At 43.4% G+C, this 21,002-nt stretch overlaps 1 protein-coding gene across 3 annotated transcripts in view; it reads right to left on the bottom strand.

Moving 5' to 3' along the window:
* The window catches only part of CFAP221 (cilia and flagella associated protein 221), a 661,487-nt gene that overhangs the window by 236,561 nt on the left and 403,924 nt on the right, over positions 1–21,002 (bottom strand). For all 3 annotated transcript variants that reach the window (XM_078682395.1, XM_078682396.1, XM_078682398.1), the window contains exon 16: positions 15,930–16,066. In XM_078682395.1, the coding sequence (XP_078538521.1) occupies positions 15,930–16,066 (137 nt within the window). The remainder of the gene's footprint in view (positions 1–15,929; positions 16,067–21,002) is intronic.

Below are 21,002 nucleotides of genomic sequence, written 5' to 3'. Positions count from 1 at the left end.
TCAAATGCCAAACATAGTAATACCCCGCCCCTGATCGACCCCCAATTAAAACTCCGGCGTTTATACCTTAATACTAGATCTATGGTTAAGCACCAAATTGATATATTTTTATTGCTTACTACCGAAAAACCTGACATTCTTTTGGTCACAGAGACCTGGCTTACCCAAGACTCACTACCGGACATCCTAGCAGCACTTCCATCTGAGTACTATATCATAGCAGCGAACCGTCCTATTGGCAAAATGGGCGGGGGGTAGCAGCCATCATTCATAAAGATTATAAATGTGTGATACTTCCCTCTTTGACTCTAAACGACACTGAGAATATAGTCATTAAAATCGACACGGTTAGTGGCGCTTTAGTACTTGTCCTGCTTTACCAGCCCCTCAAACTATGACTACTTTCCCGATATCCCTGGCAGAACAGATAGCCTCTCTTGTGACGAACTTCCCGAAAATACTCTTGGTCGGTGACTTAAATTACTGGTTTGACAACACCGCAGGCGACGCCAAGGCAACGGAACTCTTAGAACTGCTTCCAAACATCAATCTGATCCAGCACATACATTCCCCCACTCATGCAAAAGGTCATAGTCTGGACCAAATATGGTCCCATAACCTTTCACTTTCACCCCCCTCCATTATGCCTTGCATTTGGTCCGACCATTTTCTAATTCAGTTCACAATAACTATCAGCGGGTACACAAAGCCACCACCCCAGGTGGGTGGAGAAACTAGAAAATGGAAAGCTATTAACACACCAGCCTTCCTAGAAACACTGGCATCTACGCTGCCGGCACCCTCAAGGATGTAGACCTTATGGAGGAGGGGATTTCACAATGGCTTCTAAAGGCCACTGATACACATGTGCCCTTAGTAAAATTCTCTCGCACACGCAGCATGGATGCCCACAAGTGGTTCACCTCAGATCTCAAGAACCTAAAACTCAAGGTGCGCCAGAAAGAAAGAAAGTGGAGAGCAAAATATAAGCTACAAGACAAGGAGGAATATATTTCTGCTCGCAGAAATTATCAAAAGATTATTTTACAAAGTAAAACTGATTATTTCTAAGACTTTTTTTTTAAATTCCCCAAATAAATCTAAGGACATTTTTAATATAGTAAATGATTAATGTAACAGTGAAAGAACAGCCCTTCCCTTGGCCCCCACGAAGGAGCTTAGCAACTCATTAAATAACTTTTTTATAGACAAAATTTTCACTATAAAAAAGAGTATTCAAAACCTATCTTGTCGGTATCCCATTGAAGATATCTATTATAATCCATCTACATTAGATGCATTCCTGCCTATTGATGCAACAACGTTCTCAGAACTCCTTTCCCGTGTCAAATCTGGTTCCCCCAACGATAGCTGCCCACCTCATATTCTGAAGGAGGTGTGCTCAGCCATCCCACCAGGAATCCTTCCACTCTTAAATGAATCACTCTCACAAGGCAAGGTTCCCGACAACTTTAAAAATGCCACGGTGATCCCACTAGTGAAAAAACCTGGAGCAGACCCCCTGGACCCGGCAATTATAGGCCCATCTCCCTTCTCCCTTTTCTGTCCAAACTCCTTGAGGCTCATGTATCTAGGTGTATGTCCAACTTCATTGAAAATTCTGAATATTTAGAGCCAAATCACGCAGGTTTTCAACCATCTCACTCAACAGAAACTGTAATTTTGGCAGTTCAGGATACTTTAAGATTTAATGCAGATAAGGGCATCCACCAGGGCCTGGTGCTTCTTGATATGTCGGCCGCGTTCGACACGGTTGACTATAATATTCTGATTAACCGTGTCGAGCAGGCCGGCCTCAGGGGCCCCGCCCTGAACTGGATAGCCTCTTTTATTACGAACCGCACACAGTCAGTGAGATTAGGGACATTCACAGCCCCCAGGACTCCATCTACCTGTGGGGTGCCTCAAGGTTCGTCACTTTCTCCTTTATTATTTAATTTATATCTCCGCCCGCTGTTACATTCTTTAAAAAATCACAAAATCACCACTTTCAACTATGCTGATGACCTTCAGCTAATCATTCCCCTAAACACTCCGGATTCAGCCGCCGAATGCCTGGCTACCATGTCACATATACAGAGATGGATGACCTTTAACCATCTCAAACTTAACCCGGGCCAGACAGAACTGATCTTGCTCGGGAAAAGCGAAGTGAGCTGGGGTCGGCATTTTTGGCCATTTGAGATGGGAGTTCCTCCCACAAAGACCCACTCGGTTAAAAGTTTAGGGATCACTCTTAACGCAGATCTATCACTTAAAGGACAGGTAGGAGCGGTCGTTTCTTCCAGTTTTTTTCAACTTAGAAAAATCTGAAAAATAGCTCACTTATTAACACACTCAGCACTCATTCAAGTAGTTATAGCCCTTGTACTCTCCCACCAGGACTTTTCAAACAGCCTTTATTTGGGCCTTCCAGCAGGTCTGTTAAAACGTCTCCAGATGGTCCAGAACCAGGCGGCCAGGCTCATCTGGAAACAACCCAAGTGGCAATCGGCTAGGGCTGGGTTGGAAAAACTCTACTGGCTGCCAGTGGCCCAAAGAATCGCCTTTAAAGCAGGATGCATTACTTTTAAGGCACTGCATGACAACGGTCCCAAATTCATTAGGAATCTGGTCACCAATTACAAACCATTGCGCAACCTACGATCCACTCATTTGGCCCTTGCAACTGTTCCCCTATTTAAGAAGAAACGTCAAGGTGGCAGCTGCTTTTACTATCTGGCGGCCACTTTTTGGAACTCCCTTCCGTCACCCATCAGACAAAGCAATAATCTCCTGGCATTTCAAAGGTCTCTGAAAACGTGGCTTTTCCAACAGGCTTACGCTTAGAAGTGTGCCCTGTGTCTCTTACAAATAGCGCCATGAAACCTACGGGTGTACGTGCGCTCTAGAAATAGTTATTAACATAACATAAAATAACAATCCCTGTCATAACAACTTGCTATCTGGTGTCACATCTGCCCACATCTGTTTCCTATAGCTTCGAGACACTTTTAAAGCATATTGCACAACATAACCTTGTAGTATAGGCTCTTGTAGGCTACTATATTAGCTTCATGAATTATGATATTGTGCTCATCATGCTCACCTACTAATGTCTGTGTGTTATGATAGTTGCTTATTTTTCAAGTCTATGGGCCTGATTATGATTTGGCGGTCCACCGCCACACTGTTGGACCGCCCAAAGTATCACAACTGTGGCAGTCAGACCGGCACAAGGCCGCCAGCACTGCCGGGATCAAGGATCCTGCTGGGCTGGCAGTTTTTTTCTGGCAGGAATATGCAGCCAGTGCCGCAGCCAGCCCCACCGAGAATATTAAAAGTTGCCATTTCACAGTCCTTTTCCTTTCATGGTGGTAAACCCACATGAAAAGGCTGGCGGAATGGCAACAAAAAGCGCCCTAACAGGCCTCCCTGCTGGAGTTAGGCTTGGGAGTGGAATCAGGGGGCACATGACCCCTGGATTTGCACCCCCTGCACAGAAAGTGCAGTTTGCGCTCTGACTGTGGCTTTCAGCATGACAGGCTCTTCTTTGAGCCTAGCAGACCGCCACCATCAGACAGTCGCAGGACTGCCCACCAGATCAGGATTTAACTACTAATCTGGCAGGCGGTCCCACCACGGCTTTGGCGGTCCTACAGCAGATGGTGCATTGCAACGTCCTCTGTAGGACCGTCAAAGTCGTAATCAGGCCCTATGTACTAATGTTCTTTTAATGCGCATGAGAATAAAAATAACACATTGATCTCAAGGATACCCTACACTTTCTCATGCAGCAAGCCCTTCCATCTCATGTTTTTTTCACATCATGAGATTTGGAATGAAGGGTTTTATTAGTCTGCTAACAAGCAGAAACTAACATCTTCATGCACGGAAGCCAATATAAAAAACATTCTAGCTCACAGCAGAGGGAAGTTTTTTGGCATACGTGGGCTGTTCAATCAGATGTTGTGCTCATCCTGGCTACATTATGCTGGAATGGTAATGTACTTCTCATTATGGCAAGCCCCTAAGCCGGGTGCTTACATATTTATGTGATGTTTGGCGTATTGATTTTATTTACTTTTCCATTGTTTTGCTTACACTAATGCCATGGCTATATTTGCTATAACTAGGCTGTGGATTTTATGCACAAGGGTAGTATATAATAAAATCTGAAGATACAAGACTAAATGTGTTACTTATTCTGCGGCCCAAGAATGTGAAACCCACGTACAAATGCCCTGCTGAGTATTTAGCAAGTTTGATTGCATGTTCTCCTAGTGACGCTACGTGTGATATAGCCCAATGGAGGAAATGTGGGACTTCTATCCTTTCTCTTTGCTCTGCAGGACTCATAGGCTATTCCCACAGCAGACTCTGGGGCCTACAAAGGTCTAACGGGTATGACCAAAATCCTGGCATGAGTTACTAGTTTCCCATTTTGTAGAGAAGGGCAGCAGACATGATCAATGAAGTTGCTTGAAACTATTAGTCCTGCTCTTGCTGCAGGAGTGCCCAATGCAGGTTCAGGAGGACTAGATCAAAGCTATGTTTTCAGGATGTGCACATAAGAATAATTTACATAGTAAATTAACTGAAAACAAAACTATTTCCCTAATCAATGGTTATCCAACGAAGTCCAGTGTGGAACCGGATCTCATTGAACACTGTGTCTTAAAGGGACACAAAACAACAAACCATGTGGATATTACAAACAACTGATGAAAGTATGGTGGAGGAGGAGCAGGTTTCAATACCCTTGAAGAGATGATTTGTATATAATTGTACGATTGCAGTTGCAATTCCTAGTCTGGGTTGTTGCTCCTTGCTGCTACCTTATAATCAGATTGCACAGAAATTAACCCTGGGACCTTGCATATGCCTCAACATTAAAGAAGTTCCAAATACAGTGGATCATATGGAGAGTGAAATATGTCTTGCTTCCACCTACTTGAGTTGCAACACTGTTTCCCTAACCGTTTTATGTGAGTAGTTGGGTGGAATTCCTGACATAGTTATTACATGTGCTTGAATATCCAGGAGACAGACTAGCTCTTGAAAAAGACACTGTAATTGGGCCACAGTTCTTTCACCAAATCTTTGACAACACAACTCTAAGCTCATAGTGTATTCAAGGGCATGGTTCCATCTCAAGCATGTGCAACTGCAGAATATTCTTTTTGTGGCTCTGCTCTTCTTGCAGAAGCATTTCAGCAAATTTATTACAGAGGCTGGATCATTTTTCTTTATTTGTGCAGTTTTTTATAGCGCAAATCTGGCCCGAAGGCTGTAGAACCCTAGTGTTGAGTACACCAGAACCATACGTTTTACATGAGAGCTATGTTACACAATGTTTTTAGGCACAGGGAGATTAAGGGATTTGCCCTGAATCCCAGCTTGATGAGTAGATGCCGGATTTGAACCTGGATCTGCAGTTCTAAAGTCCAAAGGTCTAGCTAATTTGCCACATCTCCTCCCTAGTGATCCAAGCATGATCCAAGTATTATTAGCCGTCTTTTCTAAAGAAGGTATCAACTGGCGCCAAGATGAGAGCACGCTGAAGCCATTTTTTTGCCCAACACAGGAGCAGATCAAAAGTCAAGGGGTCAATCCAGATCAGAAGGTTACCTAGGCAACAAGTGTCTATTAGTGAGGCATGTGGAGTGACACTAGAGCCAGAGGCGTGATGGGCCCATCACAGCTCAATGTTGTCCTTCTTTCACAATAATTTTTGTAACTTAATGATGGGCTGTTTGCTATGGCACTTTGTGTTAAAGAGTTATTATGCTGAACAAAAAGTTAAATTTGGTGTGCAAATCTACAGTAGTAGCTCTCAAATTTCAAATAAAGATGGAATAAAAGAAAAATACCAGTTAAAATACTGAAACAAACTGTCTTTCTTACACCTGATTCTAAAGGAAGTGAGTTATTAGAGGAGAATGAATTAAACCATTATTTTCGTCTACATCTAGAAAGCCCTCAGAGAAGAGGGTGATGAGGTCATTTTTCAGTTAGATGAAACCTACAGTCTGGGGATTCACAGTAAAATGATCACTGTTAGCTCTCAACATTAATAGAACAAAGGTCAAGATCAAATACCACACACCTGTGTACAAGATGGGCAAGGAAGTAAAGGGGAAGGCTGTAAGCACCTGTAATATATGTATGCTTGACTTGAGCCCAGTTACCCGGAAACTGTAGGAGCTTCTACAACATCAATCCCAGTATATCTGGCATGCTACTGCCGGACACAGGCCTTCTTGAAAAAAACACGTTTGATTTACCTCTGCAGGCCTACATTCAATTCAAGGGTAATGACTTGACTCTGCCTATATACAAAAAGGCAACGAGGTGAGGAAAAACAAGAGAAAAGATAAAACCCTTGAAAGTACTACTAAGACATCAAAAGCTTTTGGAATAGATGCCTCACCCACCAAATAGTGGCATGCTTCATCATCGGCGCCTATTGACAACTTGGTAGGGTAGTGCATTCAGGGCGGACTCAACCAGTAGGGAGTTCTTATATAAAGTATTTCTCTGGCTAAAGCATGAATACAGATTGGTAAGAGAAGCTAAAAGTGCGTCATGGTATACCCGAAGAGAATTCCTTTTAATTAGTAGGGTTCCACGGGCATGATTGAAACGAGTACAGGGTTTTAATTGAGCATTAGTATCTCAATTGCCCCTGGTTTTCGCAAGATGTTTTGGCCACCGCCAAGAGCCCATCTGAGCCTTTGGTCAGGGCTGTGTATATCCCTGCTAGCCAATACATGTATTCCGTGCACATTTATGAGGCATAAGACTCTCAGCTGAGGAGGGACCTTCTAATTCAGAGGTACCTACACAAAATTAAAGAGAAAATACAAAAGAAGTGAAGCTAAGCAATGAAATCACAAGTGTTTTTTCTGGAAAGAGGAGGGTGGGTAGTTTGCATGAGGACATTAAGTACACCATTAACAAACAGCTGGTACCCAGGTTTAAAGCTAAACAGGGGGGGCAGACTGTATTCATCATAGCCAGTACAATCCTTGCTTGTGCAAGAAAAGTTATTTGTTCGGATTATAAAATTATAAAACTGCCTATGTGCCGTTGGATGTAACCCAGAAAGGTCGTCCTGCGTGCACATGCACAAATTCATATGTGACTCGTGTTCCCAAGCATTCACACCTCTTACCCGATTGAAGGATGTTTCAGGGGCCATGCCCGTCTGGCGAAAGGAACCGCGATATAGTCAAACTCTTACAAAAAGCCCTTTAAGATAATGAATGTTTAATTGTGCCCTCATAATATTACAGAGAGCCCCGTGGTGCTACCAATGGACACGGAGTTGAAGATACGTTGTGTGTTGTGTACCTTCTTCATATTTATGTGCGATGCTCAGTATGACCAGTCTTAGTGTCGTTTTCACTTTTTATAGCTCCCACCAAGTGCCATGTGTACTAAAATACACATAGTCTGGAGAAGAATGAGTCCAACAGAAAATACTAAAGAACCCTTTTGTTTGCTCCCATAATGTTTGTAATGGCATGGTGGGGGTGTCAGATGTCGGAAAGCACTTACTGCATCAAGAAATTTGTGCCAACACGGTCACCTATGCACATAGCTCAGACCACTGCCGAACAAACTTGTGTTTGTGTCAGAGGGTTTTAACGGGGAGGTGGCCATCAATCAGGGCACATGCACTCACATATCCCTGCCTGCGACCATCATGCTGACAGGAAATTAAGTCCAATGGTTTGCATGCTATCTGAAAAACAATATAGGCATATGAAGTAGTGCTGGCCAATATTAAGTAATATTTGCAACAGATTGCAGGGGTTTATTTAAAATTGTTAGGAACTGGGATTCTGCTAGCTGCAAAAAGATAAACTCATACATACAATGGCGTATCCCTGCCTATGATAATAGGGCTGCTGAAAGGTGAAGTCTGATTGGTTACCTGTGTGATAAAAACAATATGGACATGAACAGTAATGCTGGCCACTAGTAACAATGTCAATTGATTGCAGTGATTTTTTTTCAAATCAGTAAAGGTTGGGATTCTGCTGTCAACAACAAAATATATAAGCCCAACTAGGCAGTTGGCTGTAGAAGGGTGACAGTCACTTGGGACATAACCACAGTGGGGGTGTAGTCCAAGTTAGTGTTGGAAAGTCACGACCAGCCCATTCTAAAGAGATTTTCTTGGGAAAAAGGATCCACACAACTTGTTTCCATACCCCACATCAGTTATCTCACATTTACTCTATACTGCAAAGGACTGCACTGATTTCACGCCAAAAACTCTTAGGATATTTTGGAGTTTGAAGTATGATGATTCAAACTATCATCTGGCAGTCAAGTGCATCCATGGAATTTCAACATTGAGCCCTAGGGTTGCACTAGAAAGCCTCTTTATCCATCTTTTCTGATATCTGAGCAGTTGTTCTTCTGTTACAGATGGAGGCAATTATACAATGAAGAACCAAGCAAAGTCATTCTTCAAATGACTGGTGGACACATAATGGCATTTAACACTGAAAGGTGCTCCGGTGTTCATTGAAGCAAGTGCTTGCCTTTCTTGCGGCCATGCCCACATACTTTAGGCCACATGGACAGATCATAATGTACACCATGTTAGTCACAATTTTTATTTTTCTTCAACACCTACATAGTCTGCAAGCCAAGATCCAATTCCTAAGTTGCTAATGTAAGGGGGCAGATATTGCAATGTCCGCATGAATAATGGCTGATCACTGGTGGTAGATTCCATATCTTGTGAATGGTAGGGTTTTTAGTGTTATGTCTTTTGGTCGAGAGTGAACTAAAAGATTTCTGAGCAATTTTCCTTTCTTAAAGGCAAACAACGGTTTGTTAAAGTTTAGAGAATCCAGCGCCAGAATCCTCCAATGTACTGTTTTAAATTGACAGTGATAATAGTGGCCAGCATTATTGTTCATGCCCATATTGTTTTTATCACATAGGTAACCAAGCGAACAATCAGACTTCACATTCCAAAAGCTCGATTATCATAAGCAGGGATACGTCATTGTATGTATGGGTTTATCTTTTTGTGGCTATCACAATCCCAGTTCCTTCCAATACTAAATAAACCTCTGCAATATGTTGACAGTGATACTTAATATTGTCCAGCTCTGCTTCCCATGTCTATATTCTTTTTCAGGCAGCCACATGAACCATTGGACTACATTTCCCATCAGACCGATGGTTGCAGGCAGGGATAAGTCAGTGATTGTGCCCTGATTATTGACCACCTCCCCTTTAAAACCTTTTGACACGAACATGAGTTTGTTCAGTGGTGGTCTGAGCAGTGTGCATAGTTGACACTAGTGGCACAGATTCCTTGATGCAGTAAGTGATTTTCGCAATCTCTGACCCCCATGGGGCCCTTACAAACATTACGGGAGCAAACAAAAGGGTTCTTTAAGCTCTTCTGTTAGACTCATTCTTCTCCCAACTATGAGGCTTATTACGATTACTTATTGCCTCCGACCAACACCGTCTCAGTCTCAGGACCGACCAACCTGAGGTTGGCGATTTCAACTGCCTGATTACGATGCGACCAAACACTGTTCGGTCGGATTCCCAGTGTTCTTTATGGGAGCTTGTGAGGCTCCTATGGAACAATGGGTGTGTGTGTGTGTGTAAAACCTTGCACCCTCTAATAGGCACCCCATGGTGCTTGCCACACAGTGAAGGGTTTTACAGGAGGGTACCCCCTCGACCACCACCCATAGGCCGCAGAGGCAAGAGGCCCATGCTAGGCAACCAAAGTCGCTTTCTGGCAGCCTTTCCGTGTCGGAAAGGCTGGCAAGGAAAGGCTGTCGGACACCGACATCGTAATCCCGACAGCGGAAATGCCACCCTTAGGGGATTATGGTAAGCCTCCGACCGTGGTTGTAAAGTTCCTGACTAGCAGTCGGAGGCTTTCCTACCGACATCATAATCGGTCCCTATCTGTATTTTAATACATACAACCCTTGGTGAGGGCTTTAAAAAGTGAAAACTACACTAACGCTGGCCATACTGAGCATCGCCCATACATGCAATAAAGGTACATGCAGCATAGCTTTATCTCCATGTCCACTGTTGCCACCACAGGGATTTCAGTAATGTTATGAGGGCACAATTAAAGGTCACTTACAAATTATATTGTTATTCCTTTTCTTAGCCGTTCTAAGAAAACACAAATCTTGGCGGGGGCTTTGAAACTTAACAATAACTAGACCAGTGAAATCAAGTATGACACTTATGTTTTTCATGTGCAAATATTTTTGCAGTGATTTTCTCGCAACAACAGGTGGGCCATGAGGTGCGCTAACATGCCTTACCTCAAAGCAATGCCTACTAGTCTGTTCTACCGCCCCTTGAGAATAAGAATAAGACAGTCCTAGGCGCTTCTGAAAGGAACAGATAAAGACATGGGGATTGAATTATGTGTGGTAGTGATTTCGAAATTCTTGTTTGACATTGATTTACAGACATTCATTATCCTAAATGTCTTTTTGTAAGTGTTTGACTGTAGGACAGTGTTAGAAATGGGGTCTCCAGTTGGCAATGGCTTTCTTCCAGTTAGGATAAGGGAGCTACACTACTGAAATAACCCCTGCTCACCCTCTTGGTAGTTTGGCATGAGCTGTCAGAGGTAGTGTGTGAAGCATTTGCACATAACATACAGTAACACAGTGAAAACACTACAAAAGGGCACCACACCAATTTTAGAAAAATAACCAATATTTTATCTGTGCAAACAAGACCAAAACGATAAAAGAATAACATATTGTAATCAGAAATATGCAAGAATGACTTTAAAATGCAGTTCCTTAAATCCGGTAGCTCCGTCTGGGGCTACCGCAGTGCTGAAAACCTCAGAATCTAACAGTTCCGGACGATTCGTCAGTGCAGACTAGTGTCAGTGTCAGGAGACTCGTAAATAGTACCTTTAGTTCTGGCAGATTGCGTTGGTGCGGGCAGGTAGCGGCAACCATCTTGGTTACGATGTGAAGCATAACGGTGAGGTGTGCGGTACCGTCAAGTCGCGTTGCAGGCAGCGGCCCAGTGACCGTTGTCCAGCAGCATCGGTGAGGCCAGGACTGTGGTGCGAAGTGTGGCGGTACTCGTTGCGGTGCTGACAGGTCACTGTGCAAGAGGCAGTGCTGGTTGATGCAAGCTGACATCAATTGGCCTAGGTTGGAGTTTGGGAAGGGACAGTGAGTCATGTGACTTACAAGCGGTGCCCCTAAACCACAGTGCAGCCACAGGTGTTGCCGTCACCATGCAGCAATGTTGTCGGTGAGGCCAGGGTGGCGAAGTGAAGTGAGGTGGTGTGGAGTGCGGTGCTCACAGGTCACGGTGCAATTGCTTGATGGCGGCGGCAGTCGTCGTCGTCTGTAAGACCAGAGTTGCAGTGCGAAGTGTGGCAGTGCCTTCAACTGTGCCGTCAGTGACGGTGTCTGCTGCTTTCCCCCTTGTTCCAGAAGCGGCACTGAGAGGTAAGTGAAGTCTTTGCGGTCACTGAAACTTCGTGAACGGAAGGGAAGCTCTATTTCAAGCGCTTGGAGATACTCAAAAATAAGTGAAGATAGTCCAGTCCAGTCCTTTCACTGCCCAAGGCAAAAGCAGCAACTGCAGGCCAATACAGCAAAGCAACAATACAGCAAAGGGACAGTACTCCTCCTGACAGTCTCCCAGCTCTTCTTCTTGGCAGGTCTCTTAATCCAAGCGAGTTCTAAAGTTCTGGGGTCTGGGCCCCAATACTTATACTCAGTTTCTCTTTGTTCCTTTGGACAGAGAGTGTCTGTGCTCAGCCCAAACCAGTTCTGTCCTCTCTGGGTCCAGCTTCCTAGCAAGATGTGCAGACAGCATTGCCCAAGGCAGACCAGCCCATTCAGGTTAAGGGAATCTCCTCCCAATACTCTAAATGCAGCCCAAGTCTATTCAGCCCATCCCTGACTCAACCAGGAAAGGCAGGACACACCTCAACCCCCCAGTGGCTGTCTGAAAGAGAACCACATCCCCAGTCCCTGTCACTCCAAAGCCAGACAGTCAATCCACACCTCAGCAGAAGCACACAGGATGCCTAAGAAAGAAAATACTTATTTTATAAATGTGGTGTTTTCAATCACAGAACATAAAAATCATCTTTCCTAACATGCATTTCTATATTCTGAGTTCTGGCATACTAAAATCCATTTCACTATCTTGTCCCAAAGAAAATATATACTCCTAAGATGTTATAAGTAAACTCCCATTCTATCCTATGGGACAGATAGCCTTTCAATAGTGAAAAATGAAATACACTGTATTTCACTATCAGGACATGTCACTCATACCAGTACGTGTCCTACCTTTCACATACACTGCACCATGCCCATATGGGTGACTTACATGTAATAAAAGGGATGGGTAGGGCTTGGCAAGTGGGTGCACTTGCCAAGTCAACATGACAGTAAAAACTGCACACAGACACTGCAGTGGCAGGTCTGAGAACCCTTTGAACGGCGGCTCGTGAGGGTGGCACAATCAGTGCTGCAGGCCCACTAGCAGCATTTGATTTACAGGCCCTGGCACTCTCGGTGCACTTTACTAGGGACTTACCAGTAAATCAAATATGCCGGCAAACACCAACCCATAATACAATTTACAATAGGAGCAATTGCACTTTAACACTGGACAGCAGTGAGAAAATGCACAGTGACACTAAACCAGCAAAAACATAGTCAAAACCGGGAGGTCAGAAAGCAAAAAGACAGGTGAAACATGCCAAAAGATGCCAGGTCAAACAGACGGTTCCTTCCGCCAGACATGCATAACCCCTGAAACATCCTTCAGTAAGGTAAGAGGTGTGGATGCTTGGGAACGCGAGTCAGGTATGAATTTGTGCATGTGCACGTATGTGCTTGATAACCTTTCTAGGTTATGTCCCACGGCACATGAGCACTTTTATAATGTTAAAATCCTTGGGTTTGGTTTGAATTCTGTAATGGGAGTCAATCTTCCATTAATTCTTAGATTGGGTCTTTCATGATTCGGAAAAAAAACTTTGCTTGCACAAGCAAGGATTGGATTAGCTATGATGAGTATAGGCTGTCCCCCTTTCTTGAGTTTTAAACCCGGGTACTGGTTGTTTGTTAATTGATAATGGGGATCTAAATGTTCTCCATGCAAACTACATATTTGTGAAATCACACCCCGCTTCCCTGAAAAAAAACATTCTGATTTAATTTCTTAACTTCACTTCTTTTGTATTTTCCCTTTCATTTTGTGTAGATAGCTCTGAATTAGAAGGTCCTTCATCAGGAGAGAGAGTTATGTCTCATAAATGTCCATGAAATGCATGTATAGGTCGGCAGCCTGGAGGATGGCCCCCGAACCGGATGGGCTCTTGGCGAGGGCAGAAATATGTTAAACCAGGGGCAATTGAGATACTAATGCTCAATTAAAACCCTGCATCTGTTTTTAATCATGTCCATGGGACCCAATTAATCGAAAATAATTCTCTTTGGGTACACCATGAGGCATTTGTAGCTTCTCTTATCAATTTGGATCCCTGCTTGATCCAGATTAATACTTAACATAAGAACTCCATTCTGGTTGAGCACGCCCTGGTGGTACTACCCTAACAGGGTGTGGATAGGCGCTGATGATGAAGCATGCCACTATTTAGTGGGTGAGGCATCTATTCCAAAATCTTTGGATGTCTTAGTAGGACCTTCAAGTGTTTGTTCTTTTCTCTTTTTCTTCGCCTAGTTGGCCTTTTGTGTATGGGATATTGTTTGGGAAAACGCAACTACGTTTGGTTTCTCTTGCTCTCCCTCTGAGATAACAAGTAATTGACTCTGCCCCAGCAGAACATCCCTCTCAGAGGTACCAATTCAGTTTAAGATGGCTAGGACTCAGGAAAGCCTGAAGTACTGTGGGCAGATGCCTTACTTGCACATCTGCAGCAACACAATATAAGGGCAGCAGGTGCCCCTCACGGCTTCAAGTATGAGCCTCCATGAAGTAGCTACATGTCAATGCTTTCCCCTAAAAGCAAGGGAAAACATAGAAATGTGCCCATTCATGGAATATCTAGACTGGGAGACAAAGTATGGGCATTGTAGTGTGCATGTCATCATTAGAGGTGGTGCAGTGCTTAAAGGCATGTAGCTTCAACATACGGAGGACAAACAGTTGGTACCATTAACAAATTCAAGAATATCAACGAGCATACATACCTCCTTTGATGGAGGACTGGGATTATACTGTTGTGAATCACAACTAGTAGTAATCAATGATTTAATAATGATTGGATATTTGGAGATTGAGATCGCCCAATATATCGCCCAAAAGAAACACACCACCCTACAGATATAGGGACTGGGGGAGATCTTGTATGACACATCGATACCAAAGGGGATATTGGAGTTGCCCCGAGCTCCCTTGACTTGCTGGCACAATATCCTTAAAAATATTAAATGGCACAAAACCATTACTAATAAAACCTGCTACCACAAAGTCTCTAGGCTGCGGGGATTCAGGAGTTGGAACCTCAACTGCATTTCCAAAATAGAAGACATGTGGTCCAATAATTACATGAAGTCCTTCGAAGAATTAGCTGCAGCACTGGAATTACACAAACTCAATTCTTCCATTATTTACAACTCCGTCATGCTCTGGCATACCACACCTCTGTCCTACAACTTGTGCCACAATGTATCCCTCTTGTGTCAAAATCACAATGGAGGGCCTGGGTGAAAAAGAAATCTCCTGTATTTACTGATCACTGGTCCTCAATGCACCAGACCCGTACACACAACTCAAGGCCCACTGGCTCCGAGACATTAGCCCCAAGAAGCTAGAATGACTGTCAGGTGTATATCTATATCTGCCAGGGTCCACCTAATGCAATTTAAATACTTCCACCAAATGTATTATGACCCAAATAAACATTGGCGTATCGGGCACAAACCTGACAATCACTGCCTGAGATGCACTGTGGAAGGCGCTGGCTTCTTCCACATGGTTTAGAGCTCCCTCTCACACAATATAGTGGACTAGGATACACAACAGAATGAGTAAACTGGCAGGGTATACAATCACCTCGAACCCTAAACATGCTATGCTAGGTATTAAGGAATCTGGGGGTAGACTGGATGGGCCTCAAGCACTTTAATGTCATTGGTTACTGCTGGCAAAACAAGAGATTGCACTATGCTGGATCACACCCAACCACCCCAACACTCACAGAATGGTCAAAGGGAATTGAGGCATATGCAGCCGTTGAAAGGTAAGTGTATATAGCTCGTATATGTCCACGAGAGTACCATGCAATATGGTATGCATGGAAGGATTACACTGACTAACGTCACCATCTCCTGCTGTGGAATAATTGACCTTACCTGCATACTGCTAAAGGAAAAAGTAATGGTGTGTTGAACTATATGTGGATGTTTTCTACTGATTTTTGTTTTAATACAAAACTACATAAAAAGATTTCTGAGAAAAAGAATATCAACGACTAACTCAACTGTAATCTTACAAGAAAAAGAACACTGCGTGATCATCTGCTCTGGACTATGTAAAGAAAGAGACGTTTTAAGGCATGGGCAAAGTGGGCAATTGCCCAGAGCCCCCATCTTCCAAGGAGCCACTGGGAAAGTGAACTAACTTTCTGACTCCAATCTGTCTGTTTCACCATCGCAACCTTTGAGGTATTTTTCAATTTTGTTTGGCATCATGGGGTTTTAATCAGCAGAAAACGGGCAATAACATACAAAATTGATGCGAAAAGAGGCCCCTAGAGTATGTCTTGACCAGTGCCCACAAAATCATTAAAACGACACTGTGTAAAACAGTTTATGCATTAACTTCGTTTCAAATTAGGCTTCTATTTGACGAATTCAAGAAATAATTTCTCTGAAATCTGTTCCTGGTTTACCTACCAATTCGTCTTGACCCTTTGACGGCTGGAAAGGTGGGAATGCAAAAGGTAATATCTTTGTCACGGGAAGTTGAAACCGGAGCGAGCAGGTTTCACCTTCTTTCTCGGGTGCAGAGATGATTTTTTTCAAACATTCTTCTGTCAAGGGGAAAAATGGTTTTTACTATATTTCTGTATTTTGTCAGACGCAGATGCAAACTACCAAAACTACGAACAGCAGTAAATCCCATATCCCCAAGTCTTTATAACAGAGGGGGCCTGATCAGCAAGCCCTAAATGGGAGAAATTTCAGGTTAAATTAATTAACTTTACACACTGCATGCGCATAAAACAGGCACTCTGCTCTTCCTTGAGCCAGCGAGGCCCCGCACGCATGATGCGGCTCCAGGACATTCAGAGATTAAATTCGAACCAACAGAGCGTTAACACCAACAACATCAAGAACATACCATCATTTAAAGTGCTGGCATTTAGGGTAGCAACTATAGAGGCAAAGGACCCCTAATGCGCAATTACAAACCATAGGAGAGGACGGATCGCCCAACAAAATAGAACTTAATAGGAGCACACAGTGCAGGGAAACTACTTACAAGTGGAACGGTCAAAGGTAGGTGCTCAAGTTAGAAGGTTTTTGGTCCAGGTAGGTGCTCAAGTTAGAAGGTTTTTGGTCCGCATATAAATAACCAGACAATCCTACGTCAGCAGCAATCAGAAAAGTAGAAAAGTGGAGAAATGCAGCGGGTAATAGGTGAGGGAGAATTGAATCATGCATTGAGAAAAATACAAATTTCTACTGAAGTGGTTCATTGAACATATTTATTGTTCAAATTTGTTGCTTGCATGTTCACATAGTTCATCTTCATTGTGTTCATTGACCAACTTGATAAAAAATTCTTCTTCGACAGATACAAGGAAATACAGTCAAACCTTGTTACAAAATTCTTCCTTAACCGATGCAAAGAAATACAGCCAAGCCAACACGTGTTTCGCGAAAAACATTCGCTTCTTCAGGGCTTTCAAGATACACGAACAATTCTATGTGTCATACGTTCCTGCATACAGTACATCGCTCCCAATGATAAATTCTCCTCGCGGGATATTTCACAATAATTGATACAGCCTGTAGCCTCCCTCTGGTAGATAAGCTGTGGTCGTGAAACACGCGTTGGCTTGGCTGTATTTCTTTGCATCTGTTAAGGAAGAATTTTGTATCACGGCTTGACTGTATTTCCTTGTATCTGTTGAAAAATAATTTTATATCAAGTTGATGAATGAACACAATGAAGAGAACCCTATGAACATGCAAGCAACAACTTTGAACAATAAATATGTTCAATGAACTAATTCGGTACAAATTTTTATTTTTCTCAGTTCATGATTCAATTTATGACATTCCCTGGATGGAAAACGGGGATCTGAGAAGTAGTGCTGGGCAATATTTCTCTTTTTTCCTTTGTTTGAATAAAAAGGTTAGGGAGAATGATGGTGAATGAAAAATAAAACGCGTGGAGAGATAACGGATAGGTTATGATGATACGAGGTGCAAAGCAAACAAAGTATGGAGTACATTCCTGAATTACAGTGCAGATGTTAAGGGCAACTACATGGTTTAGAATAGATACTCATATTGGAGGATATTAAGGACCAGAATTAAAGTTCCTTTGAAACAGGAGGAGTCCTGGAAGTAATTTAGGCTTACTCCACGCGACCAGTGTCACTGCCTTTGCTACAGCTGCCCTCAAAGGTTGCAAAATCAGTGCCTAATACACAGAGTGGCTCACTCTTATGGGCATCAGGGGCTCTACCCTGTTTTCTGTCCATTTTTTATTATACTAACAGTAAATAATAGTATAGCATTTACCATTAGTATAATACAAAAATTAAATAGCAGGAGTTGGAATGCAACATTCACTGTCAGCTGAACGTAGAAAAAAATGCTTTTAAATATATGCTGTGTCTGTGCTCACAGGTTAGAGTGAGTGAGTGAATGAGTGAGTGACAGTCAGGGACTGGTAGCGAGAATCAGTGAGATCAAATTCCAGTTAATATGAGTGGGTCAGAGTGCATGAGAATGGGGGAGTTAGAGTAAGACTGAGTGCAAGTGAGCATACTCGAGAAAGTAAGAGGGAATCAGAGTACGAATGAGACTAAGTGTGTATGAGTGAGAACAAGTGCGTAAGAGTGAGTGCGAATGATTAAGAAAAACCAAGAGAGAATGAGTGTCAGTAAGTAAACGTGAGTGTGAGAAAAAATGTGGTGTTATGCTTGCACATCTGCCTGTGGCATGCTGAAGGTAATTTTTGTCGAGGCATCCATGGGACAATGCTGGTGTTGGCATAATGGAGGCAATTCTTAGCATGACAGGCACATGTAACAAAATATTGGCACTGGTATGCTAGGGGTATTATTTAACATGAGGCATGGGATATCCATGGCAAAAAGTAGCACACTGGAGGAACTTCTTGGCATAAGGACACCTAGGGTAAAATAGTGGTACTGTAATGCTAAATATAATTCATGGCATATGGGGCACCTGTGGAAAAATGCTTGTGTTGGCATACTTCAAAACACCACATTATTCTTGGCATGGGGGTACATGTGGCACAATGCTGGCATTAGAACATTGGAGGAAATTATTGGCATAAGGGAGGACAACCATGGCATATAGGAGGGGGCAATCATGACAACATGTTAACCCTGATCGACTGAACAAACATTTTACATAAGGGGTGACACTGTATATTGATGGCGTTAGGGACAACATTCTGGCATACTGCATGTAATGTTTGGCATAAGGAAGCACCTGTGGCATTTGGAGGACACCCATGCCAAAATACTGGCCCTAGTACACTAGAGGTCATTTTTGACATACTGTGGCACCAATAGCACATTTTGAAAAAAGGGCGTTAACTCCTGGGGAGGTTGAGGTTTGCATTGGTGGAACAACATAAAAGGGCTTGAATATTTAACAAGTGTTCTTTCAGAGCCAAGGGTTTTAGCAAATGTATGCACAAATTCTGCAATAAAATGTACTACTTGACCTCATTTTTTAAAAACTTTTCTCTGGGAAGACCTCCCCTCCCCCAGATCTCACTAGAAAAGGTCTGCCACGCTTGCTTTGCTTTCTCCAGTTAGGGGAACTATTGTATTACATCCCGTCACTTTCAAAGATCATGCCAGCAGCCTAATGAACGTTTATCTTAAAAAAAGAGGTTTGTGTTGTGTTAATCATGCAATTATTATGGAACTTCAGTGGTGTGAATTATTGTGATGTCATCCAGGGCAAAGTCATGTGACATCACTTCCTAAGAAGAGTCAGGGTCAAAAGTCATATGATGTCACTTCCTGTGATGTCATTAAGGTGAAAGGATGTTGGTAAGATTCCTAGGTACTGGCTGATCAGACCCTGAATACCACATCCATTTCCATAAAACTGAGAGAAAAGTGATGCATTTTTAGGCAAGATGTTATATCTGAAGGGCATTCTCGATGAACACGTTACTAACATTTGGTAATGCCTTATCTGGTAGATACTCAATCTAGCCGCAGATTCTTTGCCTTTAGAATTATCTCTAGATGTCAGATAGGATCCAGAATTCTTTTCTCGAGCAGTGCCACTCTACGCCGGTAGGTGGCGTCATTAGACTCTGCGTGACATTGCCTGCATCGTCTGAGCCTGAATTGGTGTGCGTGGTTCCTAAATAGGTGGCCCCTGCACACTAACGTCAGCTTCTTTTTGTGACTTTCACGCCAGGAGCATGGAACCACAAAGAACTGACCTGACTGTCTAGGCAGTAGTGCTTGGTGAACATATGCAAGCCTGGCAATTATCCAGCACCAGAACTCAGAGTGCTAATGCATTGGTGACAGCTTTAGCCCTAGTGGAATGAGCACGCCAGCCCTCAGGGGGTTACTTTTAGCCAATGCGTAGCAGATCATGATACAGAGCATTATCCATTAGGATATGGTCTGCTTCTGCACGGCCCGTCCTTCCTTCGCTACGACATACTCACCGAAGAGGGGTCATCCACCCGGAACTCCCATAAGTGGTCAAAGTAGAATGCCTACTCTCTTTTTGGGTCCACACGGTGAAGTCATTCGGAGGGTAGGCATAGTGATGGATTGGCCTACATGAAAGGGAGTGACACTTTTGGTAGAAATAAACTGTCTTACTAAGCACCAGTTTGCCTGGGTAGATGTTTAAGTATGGCAGTTTGGATGACAAAGCCTGAAGCTCGCTGACCCTCTGGGCAGATGTTATACACACGAGAAAGGCCGTCTTGACGGTCAGGAGCCTGAGAAGACAATTATGTAAAGCCTCAAAAAGAGCACACATAAGCTGAGGACAAGATTGAGGTCCCACTCAGGCATAATTAAAGGGGAAGGAGGAAATAAATGTTGCACACCTTTCAAAAATCAATTTACAATAGAGTATTTGGATAGGGGTGGCTGGTCAAGCAACAGCAGAAAACATGGAATAGCAGAAAGATAGCCCTTGAGAGTGCTCAGAGTAGAGCCCTGCTGGGGAAGAGAAAGAGTAAAGAGAAGAACCTGAGAGGGGGAGGCAGAAAGGGAACGATTTGTCTTTTACTACACCACGCCACAAATGTTCCCCAATCGCAGGTGTATACCGTCCTGGTAGAGGGACGCCTAGCTGCCAAGATAATGCTGCAGACTTCAGGAGGAAGGTCGAAAGTTTTCAACTGTTGTGGATCAATCACCAAGCAAGAAGGTGAAGAGTGGACAGGTTTGAGTGGGGGACCTCCCCATGCTGCTGTGATAGAAGATCCTCCCGAAGGGGTAGCCTGATAGGAGGAACAATGGCCATACTCATCGGCTCGGAATACCAGACTCTCTGTGCCCATTCCAGAGTGACAAAGAGGACTTGGGCTTGGTAGTTCATGATCATCTTGACAACTCTGGGCAGGAGTAGTATGGGTGGAAAGGCATACAGGAGCCCTGAGCTCCACTTGAGATGAAAAAAGTTTAAGAGCGAGAGCTGCCTTGGAAACACCAGTAGGCCCAACTGCTGACAAGGCACGTTCTCATTGGTGACTAACAACATAACCAAGGC

This window comes from Lissotriton helveticus, chromosome 3_1 (assembly GCF_964261635.1).
Source record: "Lissotriton helveticus chromosome 3_1, aLisHel1.1, whole genome shotgun sequence".
Taxonomy (NCBI): domain Eukaryota; kingdom Metazoa; phylum Chordata; class Amphibia; order Caudata; family Salamandridae; genus Lissotriton; species Lissotriton helveticus.
Note: the sequence above shows the minus strand (reverse complement) of the source record. Positions and strands in the feature narration are given on the sequence as shown.